Here is an 18,508-nt window from a genome sequence, read left to right on the forward strand (position 1 = left end):
AACTAAGCAAGCACCCCACCCCACGGAACAACAGGCACAGCCCCAGTGCTTCTCAAACTGGACCGAGTTGAAGCCAGATGACCTCAGAGGCTGTTCTAGTACAGAGTTGGATGTCCCGGGTGTGGTCAAAGCTTTGCATTGCTCCCAGGCTCCCAGGCCTTTCTGAAGGTGTGGAGCAGGGACAGAGTTTGGGTGGGTGGTCCACGGGCCACGCACCTGCCTGTATCCTGACAGGAACTATAATCTCAGCACGGAGGAAGAGGAAAGAACATCAGAAGCTTAAGAATGTGCTGGAGAGATGTCTCAGTGGTTGAGAGCACTGGCTCCCAACCAGGGGTCAAGGGTTCAATTCCCAGCACTTGTATGGCAGCTCACAACTGTCTGTACCTGTGTGGGATCCAATTTCCTCTTCTGGTCTTCAGATAGATGTGCAGACAAAACACCCAGATACACGAGATATATAAATAAATAAATCTTAAAAAAAAAAAAAAAAAAACTCTCAAGATTGCCCATGGCTGCACAGGGAATTCAAGGCAGCCATGGGCTACGTGAGACCCTGTCCAGGGAAAAGGATTTTAGAAAGAGGAGGAGGTAGGAGGCAGAATAAGGTGAACCACACATTTATCCCCTGGTGTTCCCACAGCCCCGGTCACCCGGCCAGCTCGTGTCTCCACTTCTTAAACAAGTCACCATGATCTTGAGTCCTGTGGTGAAGGTGGCCCCGGCCATGATGGAGCCACTGTATGTGACGGCTCAGGTCAAGTTCCTCTCAGGTGAGCAGTGAGTTCCAGAAGACACTGAGTCCTAGGGTTATATCCTGGGGAATAACCTTGCCTGGGGTACTTTTCCTATATATGTGACATACATACACACCTGCATTCATGTGTACATACATACATTTATACATATATATCTATAGATAGATAGATAGATAGATATACACATACATACACACATCACAGAACGTCGCCGTGGAGGAGGCAAAGGCAAAGACATGGGTAAGAAGAGTGACTTAGTGAGGCTGGAGTGTGGGGCTTTCAGAGGGTCACTGAGGCACCCCCTGGTCTGCCAGCTCCTCCTCCCGCATCACAGCTCAGGCAACTGGGGAGAAAGGGGAAGCAGGCTCCATGGATGCCCCATTGTTCTCTCTGACACTGGTCTCTCTTCCCTGGTCTCCAGTCAGCTCTGTGTTGAGTGGTTTTGTTCATCTGAGGGCTCCTAAGTCTTCATCCTCAAGGTCTCCGTGCCAAATTTACTCTAAGCTTCAAGGTCTCCTGGGTTCAAGGCCACGGAAGGGCTGTCCCAGAGGCACTGACAGCTACCAACAGGTTTGGGACCAAAGTTAAGGCTCCAAGTGCTTAGGTTGCCATGGTGACCTCTTCCTTTCTCCACAGCACACAAGAAAAGATGAGGGAGTTTGGGTCCCAAAAGAGGTGTAGCCCAACCTCCAGGTGAGGGACTCCAGGCAGCAGCTGTGGAGAGGCCTGGCTACAGAGGGAGAAAGTGCACGTCCCAGCCCACAGCACCCTGGCGTTAAGCTGCCATTGTCAAACTGGGCTGCAGCTGGCTTCAAAGCGGCCCCAAGTCTCCCAGCGTCAGGAGTTCAGAAGAGAAGTCTTATTTTTTATTTTATTATTATTATTATTTATTATTATTATTTGGGTTTCCAGGTGTAGCCCTGGAACTCACTCTGTAGACCAGGCTGGCCTCGAACTCAGAAATCCGCCTGCCTCTGCTTCCCGAGTGCTGGGATTAAAAGCGTGAGTCACCATGCCTGGCTAAGTTAGACTTTCCAACAGGCCTTGCAGGGCAGAGGAAAGAGCTCAGTCATCAGGTGCTTTCGTTGCAAGCAGAGGACCTGAGTCCAACCCCACACTTGTAGTACTAGTGCAGGAGAGGTAGAGATACAGTGGGATCCAGGGGCTTGCTGGTTGGCTAGCCTAGCCTACTCGGTGAGCTCCAGGTCAGAGAAAGACCCTGTCTCAACACGAGGTGAATGTCTCCTGAGGAGTCTCTCACACACACACACACACACACTAAAAAGTTTTAAAGCTGGGTGAGACACCACTGTTGAGACTTCCGAATGGTTGCACCTGTGCAATCCAGTCTCCCTCCCTCTACTTGTTGGGCGGGTCCTTGGGGTGGCTCCTGAAGATCCCTGGACGCAGACTTTGTGTTTCCTGTTCCCAGGAGAGCTGGAAAATGCGCAGAGCACCCTGCAGCGCTGCCTGGAGCTGGACCCCACATTTGTGGATGCTCACCTCCTCATGTCCCAGATCCACCTGGCCCAGGGCAACTTCGCCATGTGCTCCCATTGCCTAGAGCTGGGTGTCAGCCACAACTTCCAGGTAGGAGCATGCCACACTGTGTGGCCCTCCCAACTGTTGCACCCCTTTCTGGACAGTTGCCTGGGGGGAGGGGAAGCCACATAAAGGCATACGCGTTCCCCCCAGACCCTCTGTTAACTGGCAGGCAGGGCTGGCTCCCCTGCTCCCCTGGAGAAGTTCCTGGGGCTGCTGTATGAGCAGCAGGGGTGTAAGCTAGACCCCACTCTGCTCTGCCTCTCCTAGGTCCGAGACCATCCCCTCTACCACTTCATCAAAGCCAGGGCCCTCAATAAGACGGGCGACTATGCCGAGGCCATAAAGACCTTAAAAATGATCATAAAGGTTCCCACCTCGAAGGCAGAAGAGGGCAGGAAGTCCCGAAGCCCCTCCGTTCGGCCCAGCGAGCGGGCATCCATCCTGCTAGAGCTAGTAGAGGCCCTCCGACTGAATGGGGAACTGGTAAGAAATGCCAGGGCTGGGGATTGGGCTCAGTGGATAAAGAGCTTGCTGTGAAGGCCTGAGGGCCAGAGTTCAAATCCTCAGAACCCACAATTCATCTGAGAGTTTTAGCGTCAGTGAGAGACCTGCCTCAGTAAAACAGAGTGGAGCACAAGCAAAGGAGACATTTCTGTCAGGCTCTCCCCTCCTCACGCAGACATGAATGAGCAGGGAAAGCACACTCACGCCTGCACCCCACGCAGAGACACACAACTAAGAAAAGAAGGCAAGAGGAAGAGAGAAAGCTGTGCTTTGCTCCCCTCCCCTGGAGCACATTAGAGGCCCCAGGAGATCAGCGGGGGCCAAGCTCCGACTGTGCCTGATGTTAACTTGGGCTATGATTCGAACCCTTTCTGTTGGTTTGGTTTGGTTGAGACAGGGCCTCACTATATGTGATTGGCTGGCCTGGAACTCACCGTGTAGACCAAGCTGGCCTCAAACTCACAGAGCTCTCCCAGCCTTGGCAAAAGGCAAGAGCAAGACTCCTCGAGGCTGGAGTCTGTACAATGCCCTGGCCTTAGTAGCCTTGCCAACTCACAGGATGTGGTCTGTCCTGGGCCATCTCTGTGACCAGGGCCCATAAGCTTCCCGTGTGATGAAGACAGGAAACTAGCCTGAAGAAAACAACTGCTCACTCCTTCCAGACACAGGGACTGTGAAGGTGGCTCAGCTGGCAGAGTGCCTCCCATGCAAGCTTGAGGTCATGGGTTTGAGCCTTGAAAAAAGGGGTGGGGCCAGCATGGAGGTTAGCTTGGTCTACATAGTGAGTGTCAGGCCAGCCAGGGCTACATAGTTTAGACATTAGACACTGTCTATATCTCTGTGTGTGTGTGTGTGTGTGTGTGTGTGTGTGTGTGTGTGTGTGTGTGTATTTATATATATGTGCTAAAATAACATAATTATATAAATAAATAAAAATAAAATATAAATAATATATACATATATACACATACATACACATATATATGCACATACCACAGTATATATACACAATAAAACATGTATATATCTGTGTATATACACACACACACACACACACACACACACACATATGCTAGAGAGGTGACTCGGTGGTTAGAGCCCTGGCTGCTCTTGCCGAGGATCTGGGTTCAGTTTTCAGCACCATCATAGTGGCTCACAACCATCTGTAATTCCAGTTCCAAAAGGTCTGATTCCTTCTTCTGGCCTCTAAAGGCACAAGGGATGTATATATACACACACACATAGAGAGAGAGAAAGAGAGAGAGAGACTCATACACATGGAATCAAAATAAATACTTCTTTTTCTGTTTTTCTGTTTTTTTTGAGACAAGATTTCTCTGTGTCCTGGAACTCATTCTGTAGAGCAGGCTTCTAGCTTTGAACTCACAGAAACCTGCTTGCCTCTGTCTCCTGAGTGCTGGGGTTAAGGACATGTGCCACCAGCACCCAGCAAAGATAAACATTTCTTAAAAAAAAAGCTGAGCCGTATTTGATTGTTCAGTTTGTTTTTTTGTTCATTTTTTTAACTTTGAAGATTTACCATTAGTTTATTATTGTTTATTATTGTGTGTAAATATGTGCACATGTTGTTACACGCGTGTCACATCATGCATGTCACATCAAACTGTGGGAGTCGGTTCCCTCCTTCCATCATGTTGGTCCTGGGGATTGGATTCACATCGCCAGCTTTAGCAGCAGACGCCTTAGCCTGCTGAGCCATTTCATCGCCCCCCTGGTCTTTGTTTGTTTGTTTGTTTGTTTTTAACTCTCTGTGTAGTCCAGATTGGCATGAAATGTACGATCCGATCCTCCTGCCTCAGCCCCTCAGGTGTTAGGATTACAGGTGTCCGGCGTCAGGACTGGTCCCTGGGGAAAGGGTGGGGTCGGATGAGCTGTCCCCATTCGAGGAGACCATGGCGAGAGTAGAATCTGTGGGTTCTGATGAGCAGTCCTTACCTCCACAGCTGCTCTGCAGTTGGTACAGAGCCGTGATGGCCCAGGAACTCCAGGCTCTGAGCTGAACCCAGGCGTGGGGAAGGTAGTAGAACTCTCTCCTTGGGTCACCTGTCATGGTTAACACCAAAGAGAGGGTCTGTTTGGTCCCACACGTCGTAGCACGAGGCCACCAAGATCATGCAGGACGCCATCAATGAGTTCAGCGGCACGCCAGAGGAGATGCGCATCACGGTCGCCAACGTGGACTTGGCTCTGAGCAAGGGCAACGTGGACCTGGCGCTGAACATGTTAAGAGGTATCACACCCAAGCAACCCTGCTACACAGAAGCCAAGGAGAAGATGGCCAGCATCTACCTGCACACTCGCAAGGACGTGCGCCTCTACATTGGCTGCTACATGTAAGCTCTATCCACAGCAGGTGGCACCTCCCCCTCCCTCCAGAGTGTATCCCCAGAGCGCATTAGACCAAGGTATGAGCACCTCGCAGGTCTCCCTGCCTGTGGGTGAGTTCTGAGGACCTGCTGCCAGCCCCTCCCCCACATCTCTGCCCTGAATGGCTTACATTCTGTTGGAAGGGTCTAAGCCTGGATCTCAGCACTGATGCCAAAGGCGTTATGAGAACACATTCACACTCTGGCCCCTCACTCTGCCTTTCCTTGAAGAACTATGGTGCAGGGCCTCTGAGATGGCCAGTGTGGGCTGGGTGAGGAGAGATTGGAGCGGAAGGTGGTGGCCCCGATCCTCTGTCTCCCCGGAGTTGGTGTTGTGATCTCAGGGGGCCTCCCCAGCCTCTTTCTCTGGTAAAACTAGTTTGGAGGTTGGAGAACTGGGAGTGTAGAAACTGATCGATAGTGTAGCCTGTCCAGATTGGACGTTCTCAGGGAACAGTGTGGGGCTGGAGTGGGGGTAGGGTGGGGGTCTGTGGCCGCATGCTTGCCAGGCGTGTGCTGGCTTTAGCGCTTCAGGAAGAGGATGAGTGTCCAGGGATGTAGCTTGGTTATTGAGTGCTTGTATACCATGCACAAAGCCCTGTGACATAAACCAGGTGGGGCAGGCCACAACTGTAACCCCACGCTTGGATCCTGCCTGTCTCAAAATCCAACCAAACCCAAACAAAGAAACACGGAACACAGTGTGGCTGTTCATGGAGAAGGGCTGGAGGGCTGGGGTGGCCCCCAGCTATGGCCAGGATGGAGGTGAGAGTCTGACTAAGATGGCTCTCAGGGTTCCCCCAGGATCTCCGTGACTCAAGGATGGTGAAGAGGTGAGCATTAGGCAGGCCTGGGCCTGAGAGCTGCAGTTGATTTCTCCTGTAGGGAGCTTTGTGAACATCTGCCCGGCCCCCACAGCAGCCTGCTACTGGGTGACGCTTTCATGAACATTCAGGAGGTAAGTGTGGGAACCTAGCCTTGCTAACTAGCCCCCAGATTCACATCTCCAGTGGGGGTGAGGGGAGAAAAAGACATCCCCTTCCATACTTTCCCCACCAGCCTGAGAAGGCCCTGGAGGTGTATGACGAGGCCTATAGAAAGAACCCTCACGACGCCTCCTTGGTCAGCAGGATCGGACAGGCCTACGTGAAGACCCACCAGTACGCCAAGGTGAGGTTGCCCTGGGGAAGGGCCAGCCATGCAGGGAAGGGAAGAAAGCGCATACGTCAGGGCTCTAGATGGGAAGGGTTAGAGTAGTGTTTCCGCTCCGGCTACCTGCCGAGGATGGGACCAGTGGTGATCTCAGCCAGCCTGCACCGCAGCCCGCTCCACTGAGGCCTGAGCCCAAGGAGGGGAGGAGCGGGGGGCATTCATCTTGGACATCTGTGTGCTGAGGGACAGTCTAATGAAGTGGCTGCTCAAGGGGCATGGCATTAGCCACCCCCATGCAGAAGCCAAACCGATGCCCATATGTCCTGTTTGCACAAAGGCCATTAATTACTACGAGGCTGCCCAGAAGATCAGCGGGCAGGACTTCCTGTGCTGCGAGCTGGCCGAGCTCCTCCTCAAGCTGAAGAAATACCACAAGGCAGAGAAGGTGCTGAAGCAGGCCTTGGAGCGAGACTCGGGTGAGGTGGCATTGGAACTCGTTCCTAGCTCTGTCCCCACCCCCACCCCCAGGGCGGTCCCACATTAGCTGGGAACCTAAACCCAGCCCTCCCCATCGGCCTGTGGGCCAGACTACACTGACTGGTGTTTCCTTCTAGGGGTCAAGGACATCCCATCCATGATAAATGAGGTCAAGTGCTTGCTTTTGTTGGCAAAGGTTTACAAGAGCCACAAGAAGGAAGAGGTGATGGAAACCCTGAATCTGGTAACTGGCCAAGTTCTTTATTTCCTGATGGCTCCGGAAGGGGCGGGGCTACAGGCCCTTCGCCTCTGCTCCCTCAGTCTATACCTTTGCCCACCAGTGATGGCGAATCTGAGAATACTGGGCTGGGCTGGGCTGGGCTGGGCTGGGCTGGGCTGGGCTGGGCTGGGCTGGGCTGGGCAAGAAGAGCCAGAAGTAAGATGTCTTTACAGAGGATGATATGATCTGAAGTGTTACAGCTGCAGCGGCTGTCTGCATTGAAAGCTCCACTAGCTTTGTTGGCCCCTCTCTCCTCCCGCCTTCCTTTCTCCTGCCCCAGGCTAGCCTAGGATACTCACTACCTAGCTGAGTACCTCAGGCTAGCCTAGGATACTCACTACCTAGCTGAAGATCAGTTTGAACTTCTGATATTCCTGCTTCTCTCTTGCATGCTGGGATTTCTTTGTTTTTTTTTTTTTTTTTTTTTTTCCCACCATACCCTGTTTTACTGAAAGAAGATCTCACTATGTAGCTCTAGCTGGTTTAGGACTTGCTATGTAGCCCCAGCTGGCCTAGAACTCACTATGTAGGCTATGCTGGAATAACCATAACCGTGAATAACCATGCCTGGTTCTAGCCATTTTTTTCCAATATTTATCTAATGTGTATGGGTGCTTTGTCTGCATGTCCATCTGCACACATGAAGAGGACATCAGACCCCATTACATTGTGAGCTGCCATGTGGATGCTGGGAATCACTGGGCCTTGGAAAACCAGCCAGTGCTGTTAACCACTGAGCCATCTATCCAGCCCTCATCTAGCTAGGGTTTTTTGAGACAGGGTCTTAGTGTGTTTTACCAGACTGGTCTGGAGTTCACTACTATGTAGCCCAGGCTAGCTTTAATGTGGTTCTACTGGACGGCAGTATCCCAGGTGAGCACTGGGCACTGCGTCTGGCTTCTCTGCTTGCTTTTTAAAATTTCCCAGCAGTCTTTTAAGCTAAACATCGTGACATTGCCATCTAATAGATAAAGCTCAAAGGCAAGAAGACACAAGCCCAAAGCCAAATACAGATGTCTAAGGCTTACAGTGACTTAGAGTTCTAGAACTTTTTTTTTTTTCTTGGTTTTTCGAGACAGGGTTTCTCTGTGTAGCCCTGGCTGTCCTGGAACTCACTTTGTAGACCAGGCTGGCCTCGAACTCAGAAATCCACCTGCCTCTGCCTCCCGAGTGCTGGGATTAAAGACATGTGCCACCACTGCCCAGCAGAACTTTTAAGAACTTTTAATAGTGTGGAAGCAGTGCGCACTCAATAGGAACTGTACTTTAAGTTCTGAATTTTTACTTTTCCTGGGATGGAGGTCTATGGTGTTGCCTCAGATGCTAGCAGCAGCAGTGAGCATCAGCTTCCAATTGGCCGCTCACCCTCAGGCTCACCGCTCACCCTCAGGCTCACCTGATGCTCTACAGTGTAACTGTTGCTGAGCTATGATGCCCAGTGGGCTAGGTATACCCAATGCATTTTTTTTAAAGATTTATTTATTTATTATATGTAAGTACACTGTAGCTGTCTTCAGACACTCCAGAAGAGGGCGCCAGATCTCGTTACGGATGGTTGTGAGCCACCATGTGGTTGCTGGGAATTGAACTCTGGACCTTCGGAAGAGCAGTCGGGTGCTCTTACCCACTGAGCCATCTCACCAGCCCTACCCAATGCATTTTTCATTTTATCTGTATGCATTTTTACCTTCACATATGTGTGTGTACTCCATGTGTGCCTTGTTCCTGTGGAGACCAGAGCAGGGCATTAGGTCCCTTGGAACTGGAGTGATAGGTGGTTGTAAGCTGCCCTATGTGGGTGCTGGGAAGTGAACTCAGATGTTCTATAAGAGCATCGTGTGCTCTTAACTGCTGAGCCATGTCTCCAGCCCAAGAATTTTGACCAACAGTTTTCAACTTTGGGTGTCGATCCCTTTGGGAGTTGAATGACTCTTTCACAGGGGTCACCTTAAGAACATTGGACAATACCGATATTTACATTACAATTCACAGCAGTAGCGAAATTACGGTTATTAAGTAGCAAGAAAAAAAATTGTATGGTTGGAGGTCACCACTACATGAGGAACTGTATTGAAGGGCTGCAGCATGAGGAAGGTTGGGAACCACTGAAGTAGACCACGCTGAGCTGGAACTCACAGATCTTCCTGTGTCTGCCTCCCGAGTGCTAGGTGAAAGGAGTGTGCCAGCCAGCACTCTAGGACCAGTGCGTCCTTTATGTGTATCCATCTCGTAATGGGTTTACCATAAGTCAGGGAGGGGAAGCTGAGATCTGACGTCTGCCTGTACCACACCGAGCCATCCCTGATCCAAGCACCCTTGGCCATTCCTGCCTTACCTCTCCACCCACAAGTGCAGGCTCCCACTTGTTCCCAGGATGCTTTGTGTGGTTCTAGAGGGAGACACCACCAATGCCACCACTTGAGGTGACTTCTCTTTTTTTTTTTTTTTAAAGATTTATTTATTGATTATATGTAAGTACACTGTAGCTGTCTTCAGACACTCCAGAAGTGTCTGAAGGAGTCAGATCTCTTTACGGATGGTTGTGAGCCACCATGTGGTTGCTGGGATTTGAACTCCAGACCTTTGGAAGAGCAGTTGGGTGCTCTTACCCTCTGAGCCATCTCACCAGCCCAAGGTGACTTCTCTTATTTACCCCCAGTCCCCACTCGTCTCCCTGTCACCGAGGAGCCCGGTGCTAGTCTGTACCCACCTTCTGCACCTTCTGAAACCTGCCTGTCTTTCTTGCTCCTCCCCTCACCCACTCGCGTGTTACATGTGTGAGAAGTGCCTCAAATTCTAGAAAGGAGAGCGGCACAGAGCAAATGTACCCACCAAAGCACAGCTCACAGACATGGTTTAAGTTGCCAGCATGCACACGGCCCTTGATTCTGTCTCCAGTACCACATAAAACAGGCATGTGGCACAGGATCAGAGGTTCAAAGTCCTCCTTGATTATATAAGGAGGTTCCAGGCCAGCCTGTCTCAAAACAACAAAAACCGAGCCTGAGCTGGGCGTGGTGATGCAGAGAGGCAGCAGAAGCAGGCAGATCTCTGTGAATTTGAGGCCAGTCCTGGTCTACATAACAAGTTCCACATCAGCCAGGGCTGCATAAAGAGACCCTGTCTCAAGAGTAAAACATCACCACTTACTAAAAAAATAAAAATAAAAAATAAAATAAAACCAACAATAACAACAACAAGAAACCCAGCCTGCTTTGTGCACCTCTTGTGTGTTGCTCTAACCTTCAAGACAGCAAGGCAAGTTAGACACAGCCTCAAGGTGCTTCTGCTCCGCCCCCAGGGGCAGTGCCAGTCTATCTCATGCATGGTGAGGGCATGGCCCTGAGCTCCTCAAGGCGCCCTTTCTGACCCCGCCAGCCCTGGAGCACTGGAAATGCCTGTGCTCTGGCACATGGGCTCGGGGTTCCTGAACCCAACCTCTTCGGTTCCCCAAGGCCTTGGACCTCCAGTCCCGGATACTGAAGCGGGTTCCTCTGGAGCAATCGGAAATGATCCCCTTCCAGAATCAGCTGGCAGCCTCCATCTGCATCCAGATTGGGGAACATCATCTCGCGGAGAAAGATTATGACAGCGCCGTGAAATCCTATAAGGACGCCCTCGCCTACTCGCCCACAGACAGTAAGGTGTGTGGCCCTCAGAGTGACACCCTGAGGGCTGGCGAATGTGGCTCGATTGATAAAGAACTTGCCTAACATTCACAAAGCCCTGGGTTCAGACCCCAGTAGCTTACAAACCAAGTAAAGATGGTACACATCTGTCACCTCAGCCTTTGGAAGTTGGAGGCAGGGTCAGGAGTTTGGGGGTGTCCTTGCTGAGTGAGGCTTTTCTTCTCTGAGAAGCTGCAGGTGTAAAGGGGGAGGGAGGCCTCCAGGGTGGGAAGCAGCTCCCGTTGACTCTCGGTTCTCAGCTACTACAGTTCTTAGAGGAAGGCTAGGAGGACCATCCTTGGGCCACTTATAATGGCAAGAATGGGGAAGATACCTCTGAAAGCCACGATCTCCTGGCCTTTGCAGGTTCCCACCACTTGGGGTGAGGGGGGATGGTAAGAGCTGTGACTGCCAGGCTGCATGGGAATGGAGCCCAAGCTGAGTTTCCAAGCCAGCTGAGAGTTGTGGGAGGGGCGTGGTTCCAGATGAGGAACCAGTTCACACTAAGTTCACACCGAGGAAAGAGCCCAGCAGTGGAAGAGTGATTGCTTAGTGTGCACAAAGTCCTGGGTTCAGTCCCCAACACCACATCAAACCTTCCTTCTCTGCACTTGAGAGGTGGAGGCAGGGGGTCATCCTTGACTACACAATTAGTTGGAGGCCAGCCTGAGATACATGGAATCTCAAAAATATACCTATGTGCATTGTGTGAAGAAAAAAAAGCTGGCAACTGTTCACCCTTTGACAGATCGCTCATAGCAGGGACTGTGCTAGGCCTTGGTATCAGTAGGGCTAGGGCTAGGGCAGGTCATGAGTCTTGCCTACAGATTGCCCTCAGGCAAGAGGAAAGTGAGACAGACGCGCGCGCGTGTGGGAGACTCGAACGCAAGCCTGCCATCTATCCTGGAGTCCGGGGCACAGAGGAATGCCCAGAGGAAGGAGCAGAGGCCCGGAGAATAAGATTACTGGCTTGTCCAGGCCTCATCTCACTCCGCTACTAAAACCGACCGAATGGCAGGGAAATTTGGTGGGATGGGAGGGCAAGAGCCATCATCTGCCTGAGGCAAGGGGCCTGCGTGCTTTAGAAGCCAGCTGATAGGCGAGGCGGGCTGGCCGGGAGGGAAGTCAGAGTCAAAAGTGGTTGCAGGATTTTCCCGAGCGAGCCTGCAGCGCTGACTTGCTTGCTCTGTCTGGTCTTGTCTGTCGTAGGTGGTGCTGGAGCTGGCCCAGCTCTACCTGCTTCAGGGGCAGCTGGACCTGTGTGAACAGCGCTGTGCCCCCCTCTTAGAGATGGAGCAGACCCACGAGAGAGCCGCTGTGGTAGGAGATGCCAGGCAGCACACCTCCCCGGGGCCCTGGGACCAGATTTAGGCTGCTTTCTAATTGCCGACCCTCAGATGCCTCACTGGCTTTGGGACCCGGCCCCCAGCCTCTTGCCCTGCCCTTCATAGGGAGGGACGGGCAGGCCAGCAGAGGGCAGCAGCAACCTCTGCGCCAGGCTGTGGGGGCGGGGCGTGGTTGAATGGACTTCAGGGGAAACCACACCCACTACGAGGTGAAGGTGAAGGTCGGGTGACTGGAAGCCTGTGAAATAGCCCTCCCTGGTCAGGCCTTCTAATTTATCTGTTACTCACACCTTCTCCAGGGCCACCCTAGGCTCACACCTTGCAGAGTCATAAAATGACCTGCGATCTCTACCTTGCCAGTGGAGGTAGATAACTCCAGCCTGTCAAGTTGACACACAAAACCAGCCAGTACAATTGACCCCTTGTCAACCTGACACACAAACACATCACTATTAAGCCTCAACCTTTACTTTCTTATTCATCCCCAAGATCTAGATAATTTCAAAAGTCCCGCAGTCTTGTATGTTAAAGTCCAATCCCTTTAAAATGTCCAATATCTTTTAAAATTCAAAGTCTCTTAACTATGGTCTCCACTAAAATACTTCAAGAGGGAAAAACATCAGGGCACAGTTACAATCAAAAGCAAAAGTCAATCTCCAACCATCCAATGTCTGGGATCCAATTCACGATCTTCTGGGCTCCTCCAAGGGCTTGGGGCACTTCCCCAGCCATGCCCTTTGTAGCACACAGGTTGTCTTCTAGGCTCCAGCTGCCTGTCGGGTAGGGTGTCCAGGATCCCACAGGCTCTCTGGACCAGGGAGGCTACCTACTGGTAGAGTCTTTTCTGCCTTTCCTCTCTGCCAGCCCCCATGCGTGCCGCTCTCAGGAATACACAGCTCGTGTGTCTTCTGATAGATGCTGGCCGACCTGATGTTTAGAAGACAAAACTATGAAACTGCCATCAATCTCTACCACCAAGTGCTGGAGAAAGCTCCAGGTAACTAGGACCAGCACCCCACCCAGCCAGCACCGCTATCCCAGAGAAGGGTGGGCCTTCTCCCCTCCTTCCTGGCTGGTCAGAGGAAGCCCCTTTCTTTCCAATTGTTCCCAGAGAGGCAGGAAACTGATAAAAACCCAGAACGTGGCAGCCCTTCCTGAGTCCAAGGGGCCAGTTCCTGGACCCAGGCACTTGGCACTGGAGTCAGGACAGCCTGTCTGTCCCCATATCTCTGCAGCCACTGGGACTGAACAGTCTCCCCCTACGGCCACACCCACTTGAAAAACAGTTAGATGTTCTCCCTTGATTGTTGCTGGGCCCCTACTTGCTACTGAATGAAACAACTGCTTCAAGGGTCAAACCTGAAGCCCAAGCTACAGAGCCAGACAGTTCACCGTAGTCACCACGGGCACAGCAATCATGGTTAGGGCACCTGGGTCTGAATCCTGATATCATTTGTCTGTGTGACCTTTGAAAAACTACTTCACTCCTCCATTCTCTTTGTCCTCATCTGTCAAATGGGCACAGAAAGAATATTTACCTATAGCTAAGTCACAGGCAGAACACAGAGGAGCCAGGTACAGTGTAAGTACCTAAGATAAGTAAGTGTAACTGTGCTGTCACTGTGTGTGTGTGTGACAGAGAGAGGTGGAGAGAGAGAGAGAGAGCCTAGAGGTAGGGGATGACACTGGGTGATTCTGCTCTACCTCCTTCATTCCTGTTCTCTTGGAACAAGATCTCTAGCCAAGGGGCTGGAGAGAGATGGCTCAGTGGTTAAGAGCACTGACTGTTCTTCCAGAGGCCCTGAGTTCAATTCCCACCAAACACATGGTGGCTCACAACCATCAGTAATGGGGAACTGATGCCCTCTTCTGGTGTGTCTGAAGACAGTGACAGTGTACTCCCATACATGAAATAAATAAATCTTCAAAAAAAAAGAAAAAGGAAAAAGATCTCTAGCGGAACTTGAAACTTGAACTTGGCCCGGAGCCAGCAAGCCTGAGAAACTACCCTATCTGTGCCCTCCAAAGCCTGAGGTTCAGGAGACACGTGGCCACACTCACAGTGCACCCCTTGCTTTTTAGATGGGCACTGGGAATTTGAACTCAAGTCCACATGTTTGTCTGGCAAGTACTTTGCTGACAGAAGCATCTCCCCAGACCCTGCTGTAGCTATTTCAAGCACTATATAATTTACTCACGCTTGCATACAGACTCATCTGTGCTCAGCCTAAACAAGTAGTGTCTCCTAGGGCCTCCTCAAGATCCAGCACCCCCACACACACCCACACACACACCCACCCCCCTACCCCCACCCCCCTACCCTCACCCCCGCTCAGGCCGCATCACACCAGCCCGATGCAGTTATCAGCCACCACGCCCCGCATGATTTCTGTTCTCCTATTTTAGACAATTTTTTGGTATTGAATAAACTGGTCGATCTGCTACGACGGAGCGGCAAGCTTGAAGAGGCCCCTGCTTTCTTTGAACTGGCCAAGAAGGTGTCTAGCCGGGTGCCTTTGGAGCCAGGGTTTAACTACTGCCAAGGCATTTACTTTTGGTGAGTTAGGCTCGAGGAGACAGAGGGGCATCGGTGGGACCCCTTAGCAAGTAGCTGGTGTCTTTTGTTCAGTAGAAGGGAGACAGAGCAGCCTCCAGGACCAGAAGCCCTCAGACCTGGTGTCTATGCCCTCACGGCTCTCGGCATTTCTTTCTCTCACTGCAGGCACATTGGACAGCCCAATGAAGCCTTGAGGTTTCTGAACAAAGCCCGAAAGGACAGCATTTGGGGCCAGCGTGCCACCTGTTACATGGTACAGATCTGTCTGAACCCTGACAATGAGATTGTCGGTGGAGAGGCTTTTGAGAGCCTGGTGGGTGACAGCAAGTAAGAGGGCGAGGGGCGGGGCTTCAGCTTCTAGGCGGAGGCCAGGTGAGTGCCCCACCAGCAGGCTATCAGCATGAGTCCCGTGCCCACAGCTCTGCCAGTAGAAAGGAGTCTCAGCAGCACGGGGTGCGCACTGCAGAGAAGCTACTCCGGGAATTTTACCCACACTCGGAATCCGGGCAGACCCAGCTGCGGCTGCTGCAGAATCTCTGCCTGCTGGCCACCAGAGAGAAGGCGAATGTAGAGGTGGCTCTGGGAGCCTTTATCGAGATGGCCCAGGCTGAGGTGCGAGGGCTAGGGATGGGTTCCGGTGGGCAGGGGTCAAGATGGGGGGTGACTGCCAACGTGCCCCAATGTTTGCTTCTCATGGATGTGCGCAGAAGGACAGCATCCCTGCACTGCTGGCCATGGCGCAGGCCTATATACTCCTGAAGCAAGTCCCCAAGGCCCGAACGCAGCTGAAGCGCCTGGCCAAAGTCCCATGGATGGTCGACGAGGCCGAAGACCTGGAAAAGAGCTGGCTTCTGTTGGCAGATATCTATTGCCAAGGCGGCAAGTTCGACCTGGCCTTGGAGCTACTGCGCCGCTGCCTGCAGTATAACAAGGCAAAGCTCACTAGCCTGGGAGAATAAGGGAGGGGTGAGCAGGGTGGGGAGAGGTCGAACCAGAGGGCCCGGAGCCAGGATCCACGGGCCAAGGGAGGGCCAAGCTTATGAGGGTCAGGCATAGCCAGGAAGAAAAGAGAACAGAATACCGGAGAGAGATGAGAGGTTATGAGCCATATGCAAGGATTAGCTTCTGGGAGATGGAACTGTTGGCAGAGGGGCTTTATTTGAAGGGGTTATGCCAGCTTTTGAGTAAAGAGTGGGTACACAGTTAACCCTTCAAAACGCTGGAGGTGATTTTGGGGGTCCCTCATACAGTTTGGGTTATTCCTGCTCCACACCATCCTGGTCCCCACCCTGAGGACCATGGTGGCTGCTACTTTGGGCAGAGGTGCTAGCTGGCTCCCACCCCCCCACCCCCCGCAGTCTTGCTGCCGGGCCTATGAGTACATGGGCTTCATCATGGAGAAAGAGCAGTCATACAAGGATGCAGCAACCAACTATGAGCTGGCCTGGAAGTACAGTCATCGGGCCAACCCCGCCATTGGTAAGGCACAGGCCGAGGTAGGCAGGGGCTACTGCCCTGATCCTAGAACCCAAGTCCTGCATCCTGGCAGTTCAGGGAGCCAGAGGGCTCCCAGTCACCAGATCATCCCCTCCCCACCCCCCCACCCCCCACCAGGTTTCAAACTAGCTTTCAACTACCTGAAAGACAAGAAGTTCGTGGATGCCATTGAAGTCTGTCACAGCGTAAGTCACCGACACGGGCAGGGAGGGTGCCGAGGTGGGGCCCCCTTGCCTGATCCCACACATCCGATCTTTCTCTGTACCAGGTCCTGACGGAGCACCCCAAGTACCCCAAGATCAGGGAGGAGATTTTGGAGAAAGCCCAAGGGTCCTTGAGGCCCTAGCTGTGGCTGGAAGGGGCTTGGGCAGGGAGAAGCATCAGTCTACAGACGACGACGGTTCAGGGGGGGAGTAGGAAGTAAAACCGAGGAGAGACGAGTGAGAAATGCACACTCTCCCCGTTTCTGTGTCGTCTGTGCTTTGTTTGGACCCACGCCTCGTGTGGGAGCTTCATGTTTCTATGGCCTGAGAAGTAATCTTGCCGGGGGAAGGAAGGCAGCGGCTTAGCCTGTGCCAGGGGCAGGGGCGGGGGGTGGGAATCCCTCCCTGAGTCTTTCTCATAGACCCCCACATTTGTTCCAGACTCTTGAAGACCTGAAACAGAGACCCCCCCACCCCAGCACAGTGACAGTTAGGAAAGTACCCTAGGGTTACTTTGAAGTGTGCCCCTACCCCAGTCTCGTCCCCAGCATCTCAGAGCGAGAGAAGCGCTGCCCCTCCCCGCCATGATGCCCACCAGGCCTGCCCAGCAATGGGCTCAGACAGGACCAGCTGCAGCACGGCCCTGAGCTAAGGCCCTGGGCAAGAGGGCAGCAGATTTTCAAGGCCCATTCATTGGGCTTCTCTGTCCCCACGTTCTGCTCCTACCCACCTCCCCCAGGCTGGACCACACCGGTTTGGGATAAGCCAGATTACCACTGAGCCCCATCCTCCCCCTACACACAACCACGCTTTGGCTTTTGTAAAAGATATTGGCCAACCTGCTCACCTTCCAGGCTCCCACTTTTAATGCCTAAGGGGGCAGACACAGTGGTCCACGTTCAGGTGGCTAATGATCATTTTAACTGGGTTTCTGCTTCTCGGGATGGGATTGTGGGTCACCCCAGCCTCAGGGGAAGGAACTCTGGTATCTGGAGGCCCGAGGTCGCACTGTGTGCTCTTCCTAAGTGCTTGCCCTTTCTGGATCTCAGTGCCCCACTGTTCAGCAAGAAATTAGACCAGACCTGGGCAGGGCACGCTGACTCGGCAGAGCACGTGCCTAGCATGCACGAAGCCCTGGGTTTGACCCACGGCATCACTTAAACTGGCTTTGGTGGTGCACACCTGGAACCCCAGCACATTGGAGGTAGAGGCAGTAAAGTCATCAGGTCATCTTAGTGTCTGAGGTTGTCTTGGGGTACATGAGACCATGTCTCAAAAAAGAAAAAAGAAAAAAAAAGACTCTATTTCCCAAATCGTTGTATCATGCTTTGCCGGTAATGTCTAGAAAATGGTTTGTTTATAGTGCTGGGATAGAAATGAGGGGTGCATTTTGTACCCCCAAGCTATACTTTTCACCCCTTAAATTGAACCGTGTTTATATAATAGCTAGCACAACACATTTAGGGATTCTTAGGCACTGTTGAATAGGATCTCTCACTTTTAAGGCTACTGATATATTCTATTTAAAGAACTACAGGCAGGCATGGTATAATCCTACAGTTACAGTCCCAGCGCTTGGGAGGGGTGACAAGGAGGGCAGCTGCAAGCCTGAAGCCAGCCTGGCTTGCACAGTGAGTTCCAGGACCATCCAGGCCTGTATAACGAGATGCAGCCTCAAAAGGAGAGGGGTGAGATAGCCCAGCAGGTAAAGGTTCCTGTCCCAACTCTTGATAACCCGATTCGAATCCCTGGGTCCCACACGGTGGAAGGAGAGCACCACCAACTCCAGCAAAGTCGTCCTCTGACCTCCACACAGGAATTGTAGCATGTATCAACTCACTGTATAATCAAAATAAAAATGTCATGATGACTGAATTAATGAATAAAGGAAGCAGTCTCAAAACAAGCCTCAGGGTGGGTACAATGTAGATGTGGTTCTCACGGAGCCGTCCTGGTGCACGTAAGTCGCTGCCCCAGCACTTGGGGAGCGGAGGCAGGGGGGATCAGAGCTTAAGGTCGCCCTCCACAAAAAAAGCAAGCTTGGGCTGCATAAGAGCTTGTCTCAAAAAGTGTGTGCGTGTGTCAGTGTGTGTGTTGAGTATGGGTGTGGTGTGTATGTACTGGGATAACTTGC

General features: G+C 52.2%; 1 protein-coding gene across 1 annotated transcript in view; it reads left to right on the top strand.

The window, feature by feature from the left end:
* Ttc21a (tetratricopeptide repeat domain 21A) overlaps nt 1-16,623 on the top strand; it is a 32,407-nt gene extending 15,784 nt beyond the window's left edge. Inside the window, exons 12-29 of the mRNA XM_085828188.1 lie at nt 644-773; nt 2,191-2,348; nt 2,571-2,786; nt 4,923-5,161; nt 6,080-6,152; nt 6,254-6,364; nt 6,684-6,822; nt 6,961-7,067; nt 10,559-10,747; nt 11,981-12,091; nt 13,033-13,114; nt 14,524-14,674; nt 14,840-15,001; nt 15,094-15,286; nt 15,382-15,606; nt 16,033-16,153; nt 16,289-16,356; nt 16,440-16,623. Coding sequence (XP_085684314.1) covers nt 644-773; nt 2,191-2,348; nt 2,571-2,786; nt 4,923-5,161; nt 6,080-6,152; nt 6,254-6,364; nt 6,684-6,822; nt 6,961-7,067; nt 10,559-10,747; nt 11,981-12,091; nt 13,033-13,114; nt 14,524-14,674; nt 14,840-15,001; nt 15,094-15,286; nt 15,382-15,606; nt 16,033-16,153; nt 16,289-16,356; nt 16,440-16,517 — 2,553 coding nt within the window. The 3' untranslated portion in view covers nt 16,518-16,623. The remainder of the gene's footprint in view (nt 1-643; nt 774-2,190; nt 2,349-2,570; nt 2,787-4,922; nt 5,162-6,079; nt 6,153-6,253; nt 6,365-6,683; nt 6,823-6,960; nt 7,068-10,558; nt 10,748-11,980; nt 12,092-13,032; nt 13,115-14,523; nt 14,675-14,839; nt 15,002-15,093; nt 15,287-15,381; nt 15,607-16,032; nt 16,154-16,288; nt 16,357-16,439) is intronic.
* The last annotated feature ends 1,885 nt before the right edge of the window (nt 16,624-18,508 follow it).

Source organism: Mus caroli, unplaced genomic scaffold (genome assembly GCF_978045245.1).
Source record: "Mus caroli unplaced genomic scaffold, Mus_caroli_1 scaffold_11, whole genome shotgun sequence".
In the NCBI taxonomy this organism is placed as follows: Eukaryota; Metazoa; Chordata; class Mammalia; order Rodentia; family Muridae; genus Mus; species Mus caroli.